Here is a 20190-nt window from a genome sequence, read left to right on the forward strand (position 1 = left end):
TAATCACCATAGAGTTTGATTTTGTTTCCAACCAGGTTTTTTCCTTTTTTGGAAAGGAATTATTGCAAATGTTACTAATATACTCACCACAAAACTATTTTGTCCAATCTTGAGTTCCATTTAAGGCTTGTTTGATTTTGCATTTTGAAATTGAGACTTCTAGATTTATAGCTGCAGTCAAATTAAAACAATTTGTTTTTATCTACATTAGTTTGAATTATATGAGAATAAAGGCCCTTGGATGTACTGAGCATATTAATAAGATTTTGCAGTTATGTCCCATGACAATTTCAGCTCATTAGTAAATGAAATGGGCTGCAGTGTGTGTAGGTCCATTGAAAATTAAAATTGCCTCATATGTTGCAGCTTTACAGAACTTTAGTTGGGCCACATTTGGAATATCATGTACAGTTCTGATCGCCACACTGCCAGAAGGATGTGGAGGCTTTGGAGAGGGTACAGAAATGATTTACCAGGACGTTGGCTGCTTCGGAGGGTATTGACTATGAGGAGAGTTTGGACAAACTTGGTTTGCTTTCACTTGAATGTTGAAGGATGAGGGGTGACCCGATACAAGTTTAGAAAAGTATGACGGGCGTAGATAGAACAGATAGTCTTTCGTATGGTAGAAATGTCAATGAAGTGGGAGCCTGTTCCTGTGCTGTACTATTCTTTGTTCTTTACCTCAAGACATTGCTAAAGATCATTGAATGCCAGTTGAAGCACAACAGTGAAAGTTATTAAAAATTCCAATGACTCACCACCAACCAGTCAACCTCATGATCGTTATTCCTGTATATAAGCCAAAGCATCACTATCACTTTAATGAAAACACAAAATATCAATTGAAACACATCCATCATTTCATTTGTGAATATACCCATGCAGTATAAACAGACACACTTGCTCAGTTGCTGCTCACTGGAAATCATCTGCACCTTACTGCTGACTGAAATGGGGAAGTTTAATTCAAATTCTTTATATTGGCAGGGCAGTGTGTTTGCATATTATGGAGTTCATCCTCCCCACGTCTAATGTGGAAATGGAAACTTCTGGGATGTCTTATGGGAACTTATTCACATTTTGTTTTATTTACTTGTGGGACGTCGGTGTTCCTGATTGGCCAACATTGAATGCCCTTCCCTCACAGCCCTTGAACTGAGTGGCTTCCAGTTGAAAGTCAAGCACATTGTTGTGGATCTGGAGTCACATGTAGGCCCGACCAGGTGAGGATGCCAGATTTCTTCAGCCAGATGGATTTTTCCTGGCAATCAGCAATGGCTTCACAATCTTCCCCCAAATCTTAATTCCAAATATTTTCTTTAAATTATTGAATTCACATTCCATCATCTGCCATGGTGGGATTCAAACCCAGATTCCCAGAACATTAGCTGAGTTTCTGGACTAATAGTCTTGCAATAATATCACGAGGCCATCACTTCACCTATTGGCATTTATTAATAATTTACATTTGTTAAAATTTCCAGCATGTACTTTTATTTAAAAAACAGTTCAATCAAAAATAAAAAGTGCAATGTAATTGACTGTATGGCTTCAAAGGAAGTCCTTTTTTTAGTTTTTGTCAATTCTTCATTAATCTTTAATCTACTGAAAGATTTAATGGTTCAGCTACAATAATGCAAAGCAGGAAAAGAGACTGACAGGATGGGATAATAACTAAAGGCAGCAAGAATTGCCATAGAATGCCACAAGGCAAACTCCAGAAAATGATCTGTATGACAGAAGGACCACAGCACAACAGATACAGCCATGTCCCAGATTTTCCCTCATTTCTTCTACCCTTATCTAAAAGGCACTAATGCACCCTTGGTCACAGTTCATGAATCATCAGGTATCTTACCGATGTGTTCATTATTCATGGAATATTACGAAATGTTGGTAGAGAAGAAATTTCATCTATACCACACCTTTCACACTCTCAGAATATTCCAAACACATTTTATGGGCAATTAATCATTTTGAAACATCATTGTTGTTTTATGGATCAAGAAAGCAGTCAGTGTTCATGTGGAAAGGTCAAATACCAATGGGATCAAGGACCAGTCAGTCTGCTTTTTGGGTTGCTGCTCGAAGGAATTATGCTGGACAGGGCATAGGAAAATTCTCTTTTTGTTCTTTGTAGACAGGCACTGAATCTGTTATATCGTCCTGGATGAAGGTTTAGATGAATCACTTATCCAAAATATGGCACTTATAATCTTGCAGATCGAGATGTCTATTGTATATGGATCTGTAAGTGTCTGGAATGGACTGCTCACTAATGATGACATCAAATGGTTGTGTAGCAAAACAGCTCAGGATCTCCCATGGTAAGATGTAACAAGTGGTGTGCCACAGGGATCTGAGAGAATATGAAAATACTCTATCCTGTTGTTTGCTAAGGTTGACGATATTGTGTTACTCTAACCATTGCTTTTACTGGCTCTCACTTCCAGCAAATAGGTGAGCAAATTGTTTTCAAATTTAAGATTCGTCTAGTCAGTGAGGAATGAAAATCATTCTCAAAATCAATCCAAATTATTGCTTATTCAATCAGTTTGTAAAATAGTTAACTGGTTCTATGATTATTTATTTACAGTATTTGCTCTTCTCTAATGTAATACAGACTGTAAATATAGTTTGGATCCAAGAATGTATTTCTTTCCTGTAATCTTCTACTTATATAAGACAAAGAACTGCTACACTGTATTACTTAGTTATGTAATGTGAAACTTATACAGAAAATATTCTATTTAACTATTACAAAAATTACTAAGGGCCAACATGCACCTTATATATTCTTGAATTTAAAGTAAATGATCAAGTTTGCTAATTAATCTGGAGCATACATGTTAGAAGAGTTTATTTTTTAAAGTTCCAAATTCTTTGAACAACTATGTCAATACACCTGATGACCCCAGATTAATGCAGCATTGGAAGCAAAATATGTCGGGCACCCAATCGAATCTGAACTCCTCAGTCTGTATTTAACAAAGAGGTTTACCACTTTCCAAGGAACGGAACAAGTAAAATTCCAAACAAACTGTCTGTAGAACTTCACCTTGATAGTTAATGTAATCACTTATTCCTAAGAATGCCTATTACTTTGGCGTTCAAGTTTTAATTAACATTGTTGTTCCTCAGTGTTTAGTCTGACAAATGTCTCCATTTTGAGGCCACATTTACAGCAACATTTTAGACATTTACCTCATTTGAGGCAATTCTTTATGTATATTCACTCATATTGAAGCAACTGCAAGTTCTGTTTTGCCAATGGACTGTGTTGACTGATGATTTTTTTCATTTTTAGTTGTCTTTATTTTTGCAGGAGTTGGAGCAATGACCTGGTCTCCCCTTGCTTGCGGAATCATCAGTGGAAAGTATGATATTGGAGTACCTGAGAGTTCAAGGGCTTCATTAAAGGTAAAACAAATAATGGGTTTAATGGGCATCTTTTTTGAAATAGATTCCTTATGTTCTCTGATGCTAGTGATGCTTTAACTGAAGTTCCCAGGTAATAGCAGTGACCTGCTATTTTTCAAATGTTCACATGATGGTATTAAGTGTTAGCCCTCTTATGAAGATATGTATGCAAGACTTTCAGATAATTAAGGCGATAGTAGTGATGTTATGGTACAGTATTTGTGGAAAGTGGAATGCAAGGGGAGTTATATAATTATTTGTTTTATGATACAAAATAACTAGTTAATGGTTCACTTCAGTGTTCACTTATCATGTAAATCAAATAATTCAAGGTCATTGCTGTTCAGTGAATGAATATAATTGAAGAAATGTATTAATGGCACAAAATAAATATAGCACCCATCACTTAAAGTCCACAAAACATGTAGCAAAACAGTGACCATTTTTATTTCAAAATCATTCTCTTACTATTTTTTCCATTCTTTGCTGCTGTCCAGAAGTCAAAGGGATAGCCCTGTAAGTGAGCATAGAAATGAATTCTGCAGCCAATCTGCACTCATTTCTTCAGTGCAGGCAACAAACGTCAAGCTGTGTGCTATTTAAGGGTCAATCCTATGACACTCAGCATTTACCACACTGTTGAACAGCTGCACTTCTCAGCTCAGATTTGTATGAGGCCAATATCACTTAAAGTCAGACTAAAACTTTTAAAAGTGAGGTGTATTCTGTCTGAAGTGCCAAAAGAAGGTTTATGAGTAGTGCAACAAGGCTGAGAGCACAAAATTCACAAACTCAGCACTGGTGCAAAGAGTGGAATAAGAGCAGAAATGTTCTCTACTCTCATGCCTCTGAGAAAGCAATTGCAGCAATCACCGTCATAGACAATGAAGACACTGTAGCCTTGAGAACCTAAATACAGTGCCACAAATGTTTAATAGCCTCACAAGTGGGTGATGTCAGTGGACTCACTTTTCAACGGTATGTCCTTACAACTTCCAGCTTTAAACACTCCTTAATTCGTCACTCACCTACTAATAATCTGTATCAATCATAATTCAGTTATCATATTCATAGTTTCACTTCATCTACACACACTGCTGCAAGCCTCATCTTCACTTTGGCGAGACACAGTGCTACAAGCCTCATCTCAGATGTCAGATTACCAGCTATTCAAACAAGCCAGCCACATCATCAAAACAGGTTGGACCACACTCACTAATGAACTTCCCTCTATCTTTCAGGACAAAGTGGCATAAATCTGCAAAGAGCAACATCAACACAGCTGCATATGCTTGCCTCCACGGAGGATCTGTTGCTCTCCACCATTGGTGCAGCCATGACTGAGGTAGTAGCCAGAATCAGGGTTTAAGCCATTGAAGATGGTAGTATCGCCATACATAATCCATTTTCTCATACCACATATACCCCTCTTTCTCACAATCTCTTCTGAATTGCAATCTGCACGTAGTATAAACATACATTTCTCATGCTGCCTCCTAATACTCACATCCCTTTTCCATAACCCTCCCCTTCTCCTTTTAGATCCCCAAGAATAGCTCTCTGACCAGGCATTGGTAGATGAGCATGAGGAGGAAAAGGAAGAGAGAGGAAGAGACTGTCACTTGCTCCCACATTTGCACCACTGGCTCAGATATTTATTCTGCACATGCAATACCATGTATTTATATAATGCCTCTAATGTCATGAAATGCCCCAAGGTACTTCACAGGTGATTCATAACAAAGTATGATATCGAGTCACATGAGGAGACATTATGTCACATAACCAAAAGCATGAATAAGAAGTGTATTTTAAGAAGTGTCCTAAAGGAGGAAAGCAAGGTAGAGAGGTAAAAGAATTCCAAAGCTCGGAATAAAGCAACTGAAGGCATCGCAATGTGGAGCAATTAAAATTGGAAATGCACAAACTTTCGAGATGAGATTGAAAGTGAACTCTGCCTATGGTTATACATTTGGTCACAAGTGGTCTGTAACAGGGGTACAAAGGAAGCGAAGTTGTTATCTGACTGAGGGAGAAATATATACAGGTTCTGCTGAAGGGGGCTCTGATGAAGTGCTCAATTCAGTAGCTTATAGATGGATCTACACAATGATATGTATTGCATTGTTAAAGCTGCCATTAATCTTATTGTCACTGTCAAGGAGCATTGAAGAATCTGACTCCAATATTGCAGTTTTTGTATAGATTTTGAACCTTTTCAGGGTACAATGTTGACCAACACAATAAGGATGTTTGCAGACGTATCCATGATGTGGTGATTGAATACTGCTGCGTCGATTTCCATTGCAGCACTTGCAGCAGCTACCAAAACCTCCAGTGAAGATCAGGCTGAAGTCATGCAAGCTCAGGTTGCAGTGATGTAAGCTCAGGCTATACCCATCAAACTGGCAGGATCTCAGTTTTTTATTACTCTGTGCTCCTCCAACACCTTGCTGGGATTACTGAAGCACTAACCAAAGGGAATGGCATGGAAGATAAACTTATTGTCCTCGCTCAGGGTGACATCATTCATCCTGCCATCATTATTATTCTGCCAGTGCTCTTGCTGTTAGCCAGTCAGCTCAGACTGTTGCTGCTAATGCCAGAGCAGTGCTGAATAAATCTGACCTTTGTGATCCCAAGCAGTTCAACATCATCCTCCAAGGTCTTTTACACCCTCCCACCAGGGTTTCATCAACCATTGCTGCAGCCACTTGATGAGCACTATACTGGGACACTGGGTAAGGCAGTGCCACACAAACCACTAAACAATTCTCCATACACAGTAACAGCAACTGCCCAAAACTGGCTTACATCTGTTTAGATCATATCTTTCTGCTGAATGGATGTTGCTTATATACTCCCCAATGCCATCTTGGAACCAAACAGCACGCAAGCCACCAGAAATACAGGGATTATGCAAAAACATTTTATGGTCACTGCCTCTTTGCTAATCGACAATTCTATCAGTTCTAAATGCTTTCATGTTCTTCACGCAAATGTCTTTTACATGAGGATGCAATGTTGTATCACCATTGGACAATAGTCCAAAACCCTAGGCTAATTTTCTGGGGACAGGGGTTCAAATTTCACATGGCATTTCGTGAAATTTGAATTCAGTAAACCAAAGCTAACCTAATGGCAATCACATCACTACTATTAGTTGTTGTAAAAATCCTTCTGGTTCACGAATCATCTTTAGGGAAGGAAATCTCTCGTCCTTAATGGCCTGGCCTACATTTGACTACTGACCCACAGAATTAACAGCAATCTTGGCCATTAGAATGGACAATAAATGCTGACCTAGCAAGCAACACCAACATACCAAAGATCAAAGCTACATTTTTTAAATTAATGAATGTAGTACTTTGTACTATATATAAGATGCACTGCAGAAATTCGCCCAAGATCCTTCAACCGCACCTTAGAATTATAGAATCATAGAATCCCTACAGTGTGGAAGTAGGCCATTCTTTCCAAACCCACACCAGTACCATCCAGAAGGACAAGGACAGTGGATACATGGACACACCACCATCGTCAAGTTCCCCGCGAAGCCACTCATTATCCTGACTTGGAAATATATAGCCATTCTTTCACTGTTGCTGGGTCAAAATCCTAGAACTCCCTCTCTAATGACATTGTGGGTCTACCTACAACACTTGGACTGCAGCAGTTCAAGAAAACAGCTGACCACCACCTTCTGAAGACAACTAAGGAAGGGCATTAAATGCTAGCCAGCCAGTAAAGCCCACATCCCATAAAGAATTCAAGATGGTGCAATGACAGCAGTGTAATGTTGAGAAATTTGTACAAAATATATATAGATTCATATATAGATATTATTTTTAGAATTTGGAATCAAAATAGTAGCATGTAGATGTTGGTTATTTGTGTGAAGAAGTTTGGAAAAATAAGGTCAGATGGTCCTTCTGAAATAATGATTTAATTCAATTTGTGTCAGAGAGCAGGAACACCTAATATATTAATGAAAAGACATTTTGAATAGCCAATCAAATTCCAGACACCAGGTTATATCTTAAACAAAGGATTTAGCAACTTATTAGCAATGTCGTAGCTTTAGCAGAGTAAAATTAAATAACATAGTAATCTAATTGATCTATGCAGTAAACCCAAAAACTTTTGTTTTCAGCCCAATTCACACAAAAGACAAACAAACACAGCTAAGGAATAAACAAAAGAAAATAACAAAACTAGCCAGATTACTTAATTGGCTTTCACGATGCATTCTTCCACAGGTACCAACAATGATTTCTTGACTGACTTTCTGAAGAATGCCACTTTAGGGTCATCTCTACAGTTCATTCAATTAAAGGCAGTAGTATAATAAGTTAGTGTTCTCATCTCCAAGCTTCCAGGAGCTGCTCATAGAAAGTTAGCCAGGGAGCTCTGAAATCTTCATGCTGTAGTAGCAACAGGCAGGTACTCTGACCACTCCCTGACTGAGTAAACAGCTCCTCCACAAAGTGCCAGTTACCATTCAAAATCTGCTTGAAGGTCACGTTTTTCCAGACTTGTTTGAACCAATTTCTAGGTACTGACCTCAATAATAGCTAAGTTCTATTATATGTTTAAACATAATACTCTTCCCTATGATGAAGCACTGCAGAACCCTTTGATCAGGAACTAATTCTGTGATTAACGTCTCAGCCTGGCCTCATGAATAGACAAAAGTCTGTTTGGCCTGTGTTCTGTTTAACATAAGCTGTTACCCACAATCCAAGAGTTGTCTTTAGCTCACAGTTCCTAGTTCACAGCTACAAACTAAAATAGTTAAAAAAAAAGAAAAATGATGAAAAATCAATGAGGGCTTTAATACCATATTAGAACCATGCAACATTTTTGTAGACAGTAATAATTAACCTCTTCAACTGTGTTATGTCACACCTCTGTAGTAGGTGGGACTGATGTTAGACCTTCTAGCCCAAAGGTAAATCCCTGTAAGCACTTTCTGTATTAAAACTGCATGACTGGTGTTGATTAGATTACTTACAGTGTGGAAACAGTCCACACCGACCCGCCAAAGCGCAACCCACCCATACCCCTACATTTACCCCTTATCTAACACTACGGGCAATTTAGCATGGCCAATTCACCTGACCCCGCACATCTTTGGAATGTGGGAGGAAACCGGAGCACCCGGAGGAAACCCACGCAGACACGGGGAGAACATGCAAACTCTACACAGTCAGTTGTCTCAGGCGCTGTGAGGCAGCAGTGCTAACCACTGTGCCACCGTGCCGCCCATAATTTGCATTATACCTGTTTGTTAGCTTTGTGCTCTTTTTTTCTCAATTATGTAATAGATTAGTTCCATATTGTGGTCAGTCATACTGAGTTCCTGTGCGGGTTCCTTTGTCCACTGTGTGTTTAACCACCATTCTGACTCTACCATGAGTTTACTGACATCAGCAGTTCTATTCTTCAATTGTAACTCCCTTGATGGTTTTTATCATCTCTGCAGCTATTCTAGTAATGAAAGGGAATGTCCTTTTGATTTCATCAAGCACTTCAGGCTATCAGCTTCTGTCTCTTCAGCATGAAAGCTTCCATCACATGATAAGTAGTTCTCTCAGAAACCTCTATTCCTTAAGATCGTATTGCTGCTGTAATTCTGCAACCGACAACTCCTGCAGCCAGCCAGGGGGCACTTGTCCTAGTAAACAGGAATCTCACATAACTGACTGAACCCTACTCAGCAACAAACACAAATTTAGAAATGCTTCTGTCAATGGAATATTCACCATTACAGCTTCTATCGCCAAAAGGAGTTTTATTCGAAAAATGAGTATGAAGTGCATCAGAATTTATGACAAAATGAATAATGTCATATTATCATTGAGGCAGTGAAGATTTGTTGCTGGAATGTGAAGAAATGGCATATTGCCTGGATAATATAATGATTATAAAGAGTATAGTTTGTGTTCAGCACAACAGAAAGAGATTTAAAACAGAACTTTGTAAAATTTTACCTAATATATTGTACAATATTGTATAAAATTGTTCCTGTGTTCTGTAGGACATTGGCTTCAGAAATACTTGAGACCTCATGAATCATTAAAACTCTTAAAATATCTACAGTTGACATTCAGGTGCACATATTGTTGAAATAATTTGGAAATAATATGTTAATTAAATCATCTAAATAAGAATTTGTAGTTATTGCATTCTCAGGATATCTCTAAAAGTGCTTCAAGACTGACAGATTTCATTTGAAATGCAATTATTCTTGCAATTAAATAAATATTCAAATTATTGAAAAATCTTCAATTACATCATAGTGATGCTAAAATTGTGCTTTGTTTCCAGTGTTATCAATGGTTAAAGGACAAAATTATCAGTGAAGAAGGAAGAAGACAGCAGGCAAAGCTAAAGGATCTCACTCCAATTGTGGAGCGACTGAGCTGCACACTACCCCAATTAGCAATAGGTGAGAACAGTTCTACAACATCCAGAAATAACATACTTAGTACTGCTCTGACTGAAGGTGACAAACTATAATCAGCAGTATTGAGTGAAATCTGTAAGAGCCTGTTTGACCCCAAAACTAAGATACTACAGTTGATTGCTAAACCTCAGCTTGACTAATATTTAATTGATCAAAATAGCATACACTTTCCATTAACCTTATACATATCAACTGTGACTGGTGTCTACAAAACTGCTGCATGTCAGTCCTTCCCACCTGATAGTGCTTCCAGCTGAATCAGGTAAAAATGATAAAGGGCTTTTGCACAAAATGTCGATTTTCCTGCTCCTCTGATGCTGCCTGAACTGCTGTGCTTTTCAAGCACCACTCTAATCTAGTTTCCAGCTGAATCAGCCTACTAAGGTATCAAACTGAATTGCTCTATGCTCATGCTCGTGCTAAAGCAGGATTAAGTAACTTCTGCCGTCTGCAAGTAGAAATTCATCAATTTCTACCCTGTGCAGCAGAAGCAACATGTAACAGATAGTGAGTCTAAGTGCAGCAGGACTTAGCAACAGGAGAGATGTGGCGCCAACAAATGATTTGGAAGCTGGGGGTACACAGGTGAATGTGAAAGAAATGGATAATAGGTGAATGGGACTAATGAATGTGAAAAGAGTGAAGTTTGGAATGGCGGTATAGGCCAGAAATAAGTAAGAAGTTTGGAATGGGGAAGGAAGAGAATGCCACCATTAAATGAGTGCAAGTGGGGAAGAAAGTGTCAGGCTGATCTCTTGGTGTGAATGAGAGGAAAGAAACTCAGAGCTATCTTGTGGAGTAAAAAGAGACATCAATGTATCTATTCTATGAAAGCATTGATGGTAAGAGGACAGTGCCTGTGTGTAGATAATAAGGGTTGCAGGATAGCCATGAAAGGATGGCATATTCCTGTGAACATAACCCAGAAGGAGCGGTGTCTTTGTGAGTTAAGTTGCGCAGTACTTGATGTGGAAGAGTGCACGTTTACAAAACTTGTGAGAAAATCCAAATGCCATTTTGTTACTTCCCTGTGGTTTTGGACAAAGAGTATATTATTTGCCAAGTATTGAAAATGAGTTGGAATGTATCAAATGTAATGTCAAAATCAAAAGTTTCTATCACGGATTTTCTTTTCAGTGGTAAAGTCTTGGTAAGCCAAAGGCAAGAGGTTACCAGGGGAAAAAACAGAAGTATGGATTTGGGAAGCAATCAGATAAGGAGAAAGTGGGGACTGCAGATGCAAGAGATCAGAATTGAAGGGTGTAGCGCCGGAAAAGGTACAGCAGGCCAGGCAGCATCCGAGGAGCAGGAGAATCCACGTTTCGGCATTAGCCCTTCGTCAGGAATGTGGGGGAGAAGTGTGTTGTGAAATAAATAGGGGGTAGGGTGGTGCTGGGGGGAGGTAGCTGGAAAGGTGATAGGTAGATGCAGATGGGGGTGATGGTGATAGGTCGGAGCACACGGTAGAGCTTGTTAATCAGACCACCTATACCTTCCTCTAGATCATTCATGTATATCACAAACAACAGTTCTCCCAGCACGGATCCTTATGGAACACCACTGGTCACAGTTTTCCATTTTAAATCCCATCAAACCAGAGTGGAAGCAACTTATGTTCTACCCAAAAGGGGTACCTATGAAGGCTAATATTACAGCTCAATTCCACTTTACTGCCCTATTCTAATACCATTGACTGCAGACTCCATTGGACTATGTCCCAGGAGCTACCATGGTCAGAATCTGGAGAGAGAATCAAAGTATCCACTTGATTTTTTAAGGAAGGTTTAGTAAATGCCTCAGTTTTATCATTCACATGGGTATACTTCTTTCATGGGATGTGCGTGTTGCCAGCCGGGCCAGCATTTATTGCCCATTCCTTGCTGCCCTTTAGCAGGATTAGGCAATAAATTTAGGTAATTAATACTGGCCCATCCAGTGACACCCTCATCCCATGAATGAATTAAAAACCAAAACAAATGCTGATGGAAGTCATCAGGAAGCCTTCATATTATTCCATTTGTTCCTTACTGTCCTGACAAGGCTACGTATGAAACCAAACATTATGGTTAATTTGCCACAAGGGGCTATTGGGTTGGCAAATTCAAAGCACCCAAATATGAATATCTTTGAACTCGACTCTTACTACCAGAAATCAGACGTGTTTGCCTTATTTAAACCAAACTTCCAGGAACTGCACATATGCTTAGAATTAGATAATGAGGAAACCAGCAGACTCGAAACCTTAGACTCCCGGGAAAAGTATACACCAACCCCTAGACTGCAGAGCCTCAGTGCATGCTTTCACCTACACTGTCGAGGACCCATCCTAAGACTATCCCAGATCAGGGTATGCCCATTCGGCCACTGCGAAGGATCAGTGTACACATACCCATAGATGTGGTAAAAACAATGACTGCAGATGCTGGAAACCAGATTCTGGATCAATTGTGCTGGAAGAGCACAGCAGTTCAGGCAGCATCCAACGAGCAGCGAAATTGACGTTTCGGATACTCATAGATGGCCAGGTTAGTGCATGTCTCTCCCTAAACTAATTGCGATCAGTGTACACCCACCCACAGACCACTGGGAATCAAAATACACTCATCCATAGATTAGCATTCTGATCAAATACCAGAAGATGAGATGCATAGATAGAGTGGATAGTCAGAGGCATTTTCCCAGGGCGAAAATGGCTATCATGAGGGGACATAACTTTAAGGTGATTGGAAGAAGGTTAAGGGAAGATGTCAGAGGTGGTGGGTGCATGGAATGCACTGCCAGTGGTGGTGGTAGAGTCAGATAGACATTTAAGTGACTCTTGGATAGACACATGGATGATAGTATAATGAAGGGTATGTAGGTTAGTTTGATCTTAGAGTAGGATAAAAGGTCGACACGACATTGAGGGCCAAGCTGTACTGTACTATGTTCTAATAAACATCCCATCCTGGACTCTGAAAGACAGTGTACATCCAACCCTAGACCAAGGGGCATCAACGCACACAGACTGAGACTGTCATGGATCAGTGTACATTCACAGTAGCACAGTGGATACCACTGCTGCCTCAGTGCCAGGGACCTGGGTTTGAGTCCAGCCTTGAAAGACTGTCTGTGGAGTTTGCACATTTTCCTTATGTCTATGTGGGTTTCCTACCAGGTGTTTTTGTTTCCTCCTACAGTTCAAACATCTGTAGGTTAGATGGATTGACAATGCAAAAAACAAAATGTTGACCCAGTGTCCAGGGATGTGCAGGCTTTGGGGTTGCCATGACAAAACCTCCATGCAGAGTTACAGGGATGGGGGGTCTGTGTGGGTTGGTCTTTGTTGGGTCAATGCAGACTTGATCAGCTGAATGGCCTCTTCCTGCACTGTTAGGATTATTCTATGATCAGTGCACATTCATTCCTAGACTGTTAGGATTTAGTGTATACAGTTCTAGTCTATTAGGAATCAGTTTGTACACCTACCCTTAACTTCCTAGGATCTATGTCTACCCAGCCCTAGACTGCTGGGGATCAGTATGTGTACACCACTAGACAGAGAAAGATTAGTGTATCCCTATCCATAGATGACCTGGAATCAATGTATTTCCACATCTAGATTACTGGAATCGGTGCATTCAGACCCCTAAATTTCCAGAGACATGTGTACCCCCACCTCTAGCTTGTGAGGGATCAATGTATGCACAGCCTGACACTGTCAGGATCAGTGCACAGCTACCACACACCCTGGGGTATTATTAGTGTACATAGTTCAAGCCTGTCAGGGATTAATGCAGATCTATTTCTAGAACTTCAGCAATTGTATATATACCCTAGGGATAATTATTATGGCACCAAATGTGAAAATAATCAGACAATGCTAAGGATATCAAATTAACAAAACTATTAAAAAAACTGGATTTTAAATTGGTCCTTTAGAGGAAAACAGAGGCTCATGGTCTCCAGCAGGTTTTCCAGAGTTATGCAAAATAGATAGTGATGTCTGCAGAGTTCAGTTCAGATGCCACTTTTGTTAACTTGGTACATTTGTAATTTTGAAAAAGGCAAGGGAATATGAAGGAATAATAAAATATTTAATTCTTTAAAAGACCCAAGAAGTTCTAACAGAATACAATGCAAAATGGATTAAACAGTGGAGTACAGAATCAAATTAAGCTTGGGCTGTTATATTTTCATTAATTTTACACTAAATGTCAATATGTTTGGTGCTGTGACAGAACAGAGGGATTGGTGTACTGATTCTAAAGGCTGCTGAAAGGCCAGAACTGGAATATTAAATGTAAGAGATTTGGAACAGAGTATGGCAAATCATCCTTACTTAATTTGGAGATGCCGGTGTTGGATTGGGTGTACAAAGTTAAAATTCACACAACACCAGGTTATAGTCCAACAGGTTTATTTGGAAGCGCTAGCTTTTGGAGCGCTGCTCCTTCAGATCATTGTGGAATATAAGATTGTAAGACACAGAATTTATAGCAAAACTTTACTGTGTGATGTAACTGAAATTATATATTGAAAAAGACCTGGATTGTTTATTAAGTGTCTCATCTTTTAGAATGAACATCTTGGTTTCAGTTCTTTCAGATGTAAATTGCAGAACTTTTTTAAAGGTTACATCCTCAAATGAACTTTAACATTTTGTGTCATGTTGGTCCAGATAATGCACTGAAGGTGTGAGGTGCCCTGTGTGAGACCGCCTGTGCCCCAATGGTCAGACTGATTCTCATCTAAAAAACGGATTTACAGAATCTTACATAGATTCATGCAGTTTTTGAGCAAAATAAAACATTATTCTGCAAGTACAAATTCAACCCACAAACTTATATGTGTCTGTGAGCATGTGCATCCTTACATAATGCTATGAGCCTTTGAAATTCACAACCAGACCAGGGTAGGATAGTAACAATGTTATGCTCAAGGTTAGATTAAACAGTGAAAGAAGGAAAATGAGATAGAAATAATATGATTGCAGAGTAAGTAGATATGACTAGTACTATTTGCAGGATTAATAACAAACACAAACTATTAGGTTGAATGGCCTGTTTCCAAATTTTAACGTATTTCAATGTATCACTAGATTGTCCAGCTCTTCCAGCACCACTGATCCAGAATCTGGTTTCCAGCATCTGCAGTCATTGTTTTTACCTTGTCCAGCATCCAAGACTGTCCAACTGCTTTGGAGCAACAATTATAAATAGGAGAAAATGGTGGTCTTAACTGAGAATCTACCCAAAAACCACTAGTATTACAGCAAAAGAGGAGCCATTTTACTTTGAACCTTTAAAGCTCAAGGATCTTTGTTATGACAAAGTCCTCCATCTAGTGGCTACACAAAAAGCTAGCAGAAGAAAGAAGCCAACTTAAAGATCAGGTCCAGGGTAGGTAAGGATAGATTACTTTGTCTAATCTCCTTTAGGGAAGGAAACCATACATCCTTATGTTGTCTAACCTATGTGACCCAGAGCAATGTGGTTAACTCTTAACTGGACTCTGACCTAACAAGCCGATCAGCTCAAAGGTCATGAAGAATGGGCAACAAATTCTACCTGGCAAGTGATATCAACATCCCATGAAAAAGTTAACTGAAATCCAATGATATATCCAATAGTGATCCATTAGCACTATGAATACATCTTACATATAATATGAAAATATTAACTTAAGTTACAAGGTCATAACCTATTATTGATTGTGTCCTTACCATGTGATATACAATGATACTTTACTGAAAATTTTAGTTAATGCAGGTTTTAACCCTCAGCAATCTTCTATCTCATTTAGCTTGGTGTCTGCGCAATGAAGGTGTTAGTTCAGTTCTCCTGGGGGCCTCCAATACAGAACAACTTACAGAAAACCTAGGCGCCATACAGGTAAGTTATTATGGAGGATTCTGATCAATCTAATTCTTGGATATAACCTGCACCAAAAACAAAACAAAACAGACAAGAAAAATTCAACAGAATTTAATAAATTGGGCTGCTATGATAAACTTTGCAACTAGAAATTCAGAAAACAGATCAACACAACTGTCAAATAAATTATCCTCATTAAAATCTTTACATTTTACAATTGTTATACTGAATATTTGTTTGGAACTGCACTTAGTCACTCAATTTTCATGTGTTGATTCAAATAAATGTTATAATTTATTCCTTATTATTCTTATTTAAGATTGTTAAAGATGGAGGGCAATGACCCAACACCATATTTGACTGTCTCCAGTTCTTTAAATTAGCAATCCACGGCAGCACGATGGCTCGGTGGTTAGCACAGCTGCCTCACAGTTCCAGGGACACAAGTTCGATTCTAGCCTCGGGTGACTGTGGGGAGCTTGCACATACTCCCTGTGTCTGCATGGGTTTCCTCTGAGTGCTCCAATTTCCTCCAACAATCCAAAAATGTGCAAGTTAGGTGAATTGCCCATAGTGTAGGTTATTAGTCAGGGGAAATGGGTCTGGGTGGGATACTCTTCAGAGAGTCAGTGTGGACTTGTTGGGCTGAAGGGCCTGATTCTTCTAGCTCAATCTGTGAGCAGTACAATGTGGAAGGTGGTCACTTTCACTGATAGATAAAGAGATTCTTATCTGCAGTAAGGAACAAGGGACATAGATCTGTAATCTGTATTGAAACGATGGACATAGGCCTTTGCTGTAATTGTCTCTTGCACTTTGAGTCCTAAAGGTTCCCCACATATAATTTTCTTGCTACATTAAGCATAAATGATTTTCCTATGATCATAAAATATTGCTTCTTTCATTCTTCATGTTTGCAAATCGCTCAGAATCACACAAGCCTTACAGCACAAGAGGCTATTCAACTCATTGTGCCTACACCAGCTCTTCAAATAAGCATCATTACCTACTGACAATTTCCTGCCTTTTCCATACATTCTGGCATATTATTATTGTCCAAAAAATCATTCAATATCTATTTGAATCATCGAATCACCACAGTATGGAGACAGGCCATTCGGCCCAACAAGTCCACACCATCCCTCGAAAGAGCATCCCACCCAGATCCCCTAACCTATCACTGCAGTTGCCATGGCTCACACACCCAACCTACACATCTCTTGACACTATAGACAGTTTAGCATGGCCAATCCACCTAACCTGCACATCTTTGAACTGTGGGAGGAAACCGGAGCACCCGAAGGAAACTCCTGCAGACATGGGAGAACATGTAAACTTCACCCGAGGCTGGAATCAAACATGAAATCCTGACGCTGTGAGGCAGCAGTGCAAACCACTGAGCCACCCCAATGATATTGTTGAATGTACCTGCACTGTAGTTTCAGGTAAAGCATTCCACACTCTAACCACTTAGTGCGTGACAAAGTTTTATTCACATATCACATTTACTCCAATTGCAGATCACTTTAAAATTTGTGCCCTGTGATGTAGTGATAGCATCCCTCAGCCTGGACTGGGATAACCGGGTTCAAGTCCCACCTGATCCGGAGGTGTGTAGTAACATCTCTGAACAGGCTGATTAGAAAAATAGGTTAATTATTTTTAAAAATTAAAAAGCAGACCTGGGAAGGGTGGTCTTCTGTGGTGCAGAGGTAGTGTTCCTCCTTCTGGACAGGGAGGCCCAAGTTGAAGTCCCACCTGCTACAGAGGTGTGTAATAACATTTCTGAACAGGCTGATTAGAAAAGTAGGTTAAATTAAAAGAAAATCTGTGCCCCCTAGTTTGTGATGTGTTTATGAGAGCAGCACGATGACTGTGGTTACCAATGCTGTCATACAGTGCCAGGGACCCAGGCTCAATTCCAGCCTCAGATGTTTGTGTGGAATTTGCACGTTCTTCCTGTGTCTGCACGGGTTTACACCAGGTATTCCAATTTCCTTCCACAGTCCAAAGAGGTGCAAGTTAGGTAGATTGGCCACGCTAAATTACCTGTAGTATTCAGGGATGTGTAGGTTAACTGTATTAGCCATGAAAAATGCAGAGTTACAGGGTCAGATACTCTTCCAAGAGTTGGTGTGGACCTCTTGGGCTGAATGACCTGTTTCCATACTGTGGGGATTCTATGGGCCAGAACAGTTTCTTGCAATCTGCATTATCAAGCTTACTCATGGCTTTGGAAACCTCGATGAGGTCTCCTCTCAGCCACCTGTCTCCGAGAGAATAATGTCAACTTCTTCAATCTATTCTCTGAACTGAAATTTCTAATCCCTGGAATCATTCTTGTCAATTTGCTTCTATATTCTGGTGAATGTGCTCACATCTTTCCTAAAATGTGGTACCCACAATCACATGCTTTAGCTCCTTTAAGACATTGTTCAATTCCGAAATTGGCCATTGCAACTGACTGATTCAATGCTAATGAAGCTCAGTTGCTAACTTGTAGTACCCTACTCGTTACATTGGAGTAAGGAAACCCTATCCACTACCTGCACATGACAACCAAATCAAAATTCCACTTTATATATGGTAGCATATGTTTTACATGATTTTGTTCATTTTTCTACCAATAACTTAATTTTAGAGACAGATTGCACTGGTAATGCAGTATTAGTGTCCCTACCTGTAGGCCAGAAGATTTGCCCAAGATATGTCATAGTATGTCTGAACAGGCTGATTTAAAAAAAATCTACATGACAATGCAACCATAACTTTATCATTTGTTACCATTACAAGACAGAGGTGCCAACAATTCTAATTGAATTTGAGGGACTGTCGGGTAAACAACACAAAATTAACTGCTTCAGTCTAGTCCACTTAAAATTGGAGCCTGTTTATAATATCACCCAATTATGAATGTTAAATGAAACACCTTTTTGGAATTGAAAACGTGTGGAGAATCATAGCTTAATCTATTTTGGGTCTTTTACCTATGAACTGTTTGTTTAGTACTGAGCAACCTTATCAGCAATACCAACTTCCTTATTTTATCTATCGCAGCATGCTTTCCCTTCTTCCAGGCGTGTACCTTAACCCTGATGTTACCCTTAGCTTGTTGCCACAATATTTACTTCCAAATCAGAAGGTTATGGATTCAGTCATGCACTTAGGGTCTTGAATGCAAAATCAAGACCAATACTCCAGTGCACCACTGAGGGAAAGCTACACTGTTTGAGACATCACCTTCCAGGTGAGACGTTGAAACAAGAATTCTTCTGTCCTCAGTTGGATGTAAAAAATATAATTTATTTTTCAAATTAACTTGGAGAGATTTTAACTCCAGTGCCCTTGCCAATATTTATTCTTCAAGAAATAAATGACTGAAAATAATTCTGTTCAGTATTCACCGCTGTGGGCCCATAACATGTGCACATCTCCCCAAGCTCCCATTTCATGACTGTGACTGATTTTTAAAAGATGTTTCTCATTGGAATCTGAAGTTATTAAAAAAGTAGGTAATTTCTGATGTTATATAGGTATAATTTGAAAGTCTTGTCTTGTCTCAGCTGTATTGGATAAAATACTTTTCAAGATATCTTTCATACTACTTATGAAATGTTTGGAAACTTTTCAGGTTCTCTCAAAATTGACATCCCAGATTGTGAATGAGATTGACAGCATACTTGGCAACAAACCATTAGGCAAGAAGGACTACCGATCCTAATTTAAAGATGCATGATGATGACTGAGATTGCATGATGAAAGTGGTACTCTTTACTTGCTGGACCACTGTCTGGCTGTGAATCTAAAGCTGTTTACTGTTGAATTCCCACAGGTGCATGCTTATGCAATGAGAGGTGTACCCTTAAACAAAAGCACATTCTAAAATCACCTCGATTAAGGTGGTTCCTGGAGTTTTTTTACTCACCCAACATGTACATTGACTTATTTGCTTTTAACGTAAAAATGAAACAAGCAAGTTCACAGCTTGTGTACTTTTGGAATCTGAATTCCAGTACCAAGTTTAAAGAATCATTCCTCCCAATTGAACCTCATCCAGTTAATTACAGATCACAGACATAAACATATAATGGCTTGCATTATGCTGGAAATGGCTGATTATTTTAGGACTAGAGTCTGAATGTGTTTACATCAGTAAATTGGAATCCAAAGATGCATTTAGGATGCTTTATTTCAGGTTACAAAATATATTGAAAACAATTGCTCGTTTTAACCCATTCCAGACTAATCAAGTACATTTATATAAAAGTCACTAAATACATGTTAAACCACATTGCTTGCTTTGGTACACACAATTGCTGTTTGTATTTTTCAGAAAGCAGCAGTTGCTTTATGAACAGTACATAAATCTAAACTTCTGCTGTTACATAAATGGCAAATTTTAATGATTTCATTAGTTGGGAATTGAGAGAGCATTAGGAATAC

At 39.2% G+C, this 20190-nt stretch overlaps 1 protein-coding gene across 4 annotated transcripts in view; it reads left to right on the plus strand.

Annotated features, from left to right (window-relative positions):
* kcnab1a (potassium voltage-gated channel subfamily A regulatory beta subunit 1a) overlaps positions 1-19515 on the plus strand; it is a 311661-nt gene extending 292146 nt beyond the window's left edge. For all 4 annotated transcript variants that reach the window (XM_060834161.1, XM_060834163.1, XM_060834162.1 and 1 more), the window contains 4 exons: positions 3329-3423; positions 9754-9874; positions 15677-15765; positions 19379-19515. In XM_060834161.1, the coding sequence (XP_060690144.1) occupies positions 3329-3423; positions 9754-9874; positions 15677-15765; positions 19379-19468 (395 nt within the window). In that variant the 3' untranslated portion in view covers positions 19469-19515. The remainder of the gene's footprint in view (positions 1-3328; positions 3424-9753; positions 9875-15676; positions 15766-19378) is intronic.
* Positions 19516-20190: the final 675 nt, after the last annotated feature.

Source organism: Hemiscyllium ocellatum, chromosome 13 (assembly GCF_020745735.1).
Source record: "Hemiscyllium ocellatum isolate sHemOce1 chromosome 13, sHemOce1.pat.X.cur, whole genome shotgun sequence".
Classification (NCBI taxonomy): domain Eukaryota; kingdom Metazoa; phylum Chordata; class Chondrichthyes; order Orectolobiformes; family Hemiscylliidae; genus Hemiscyllium; species Hemiscyllium ocellatum.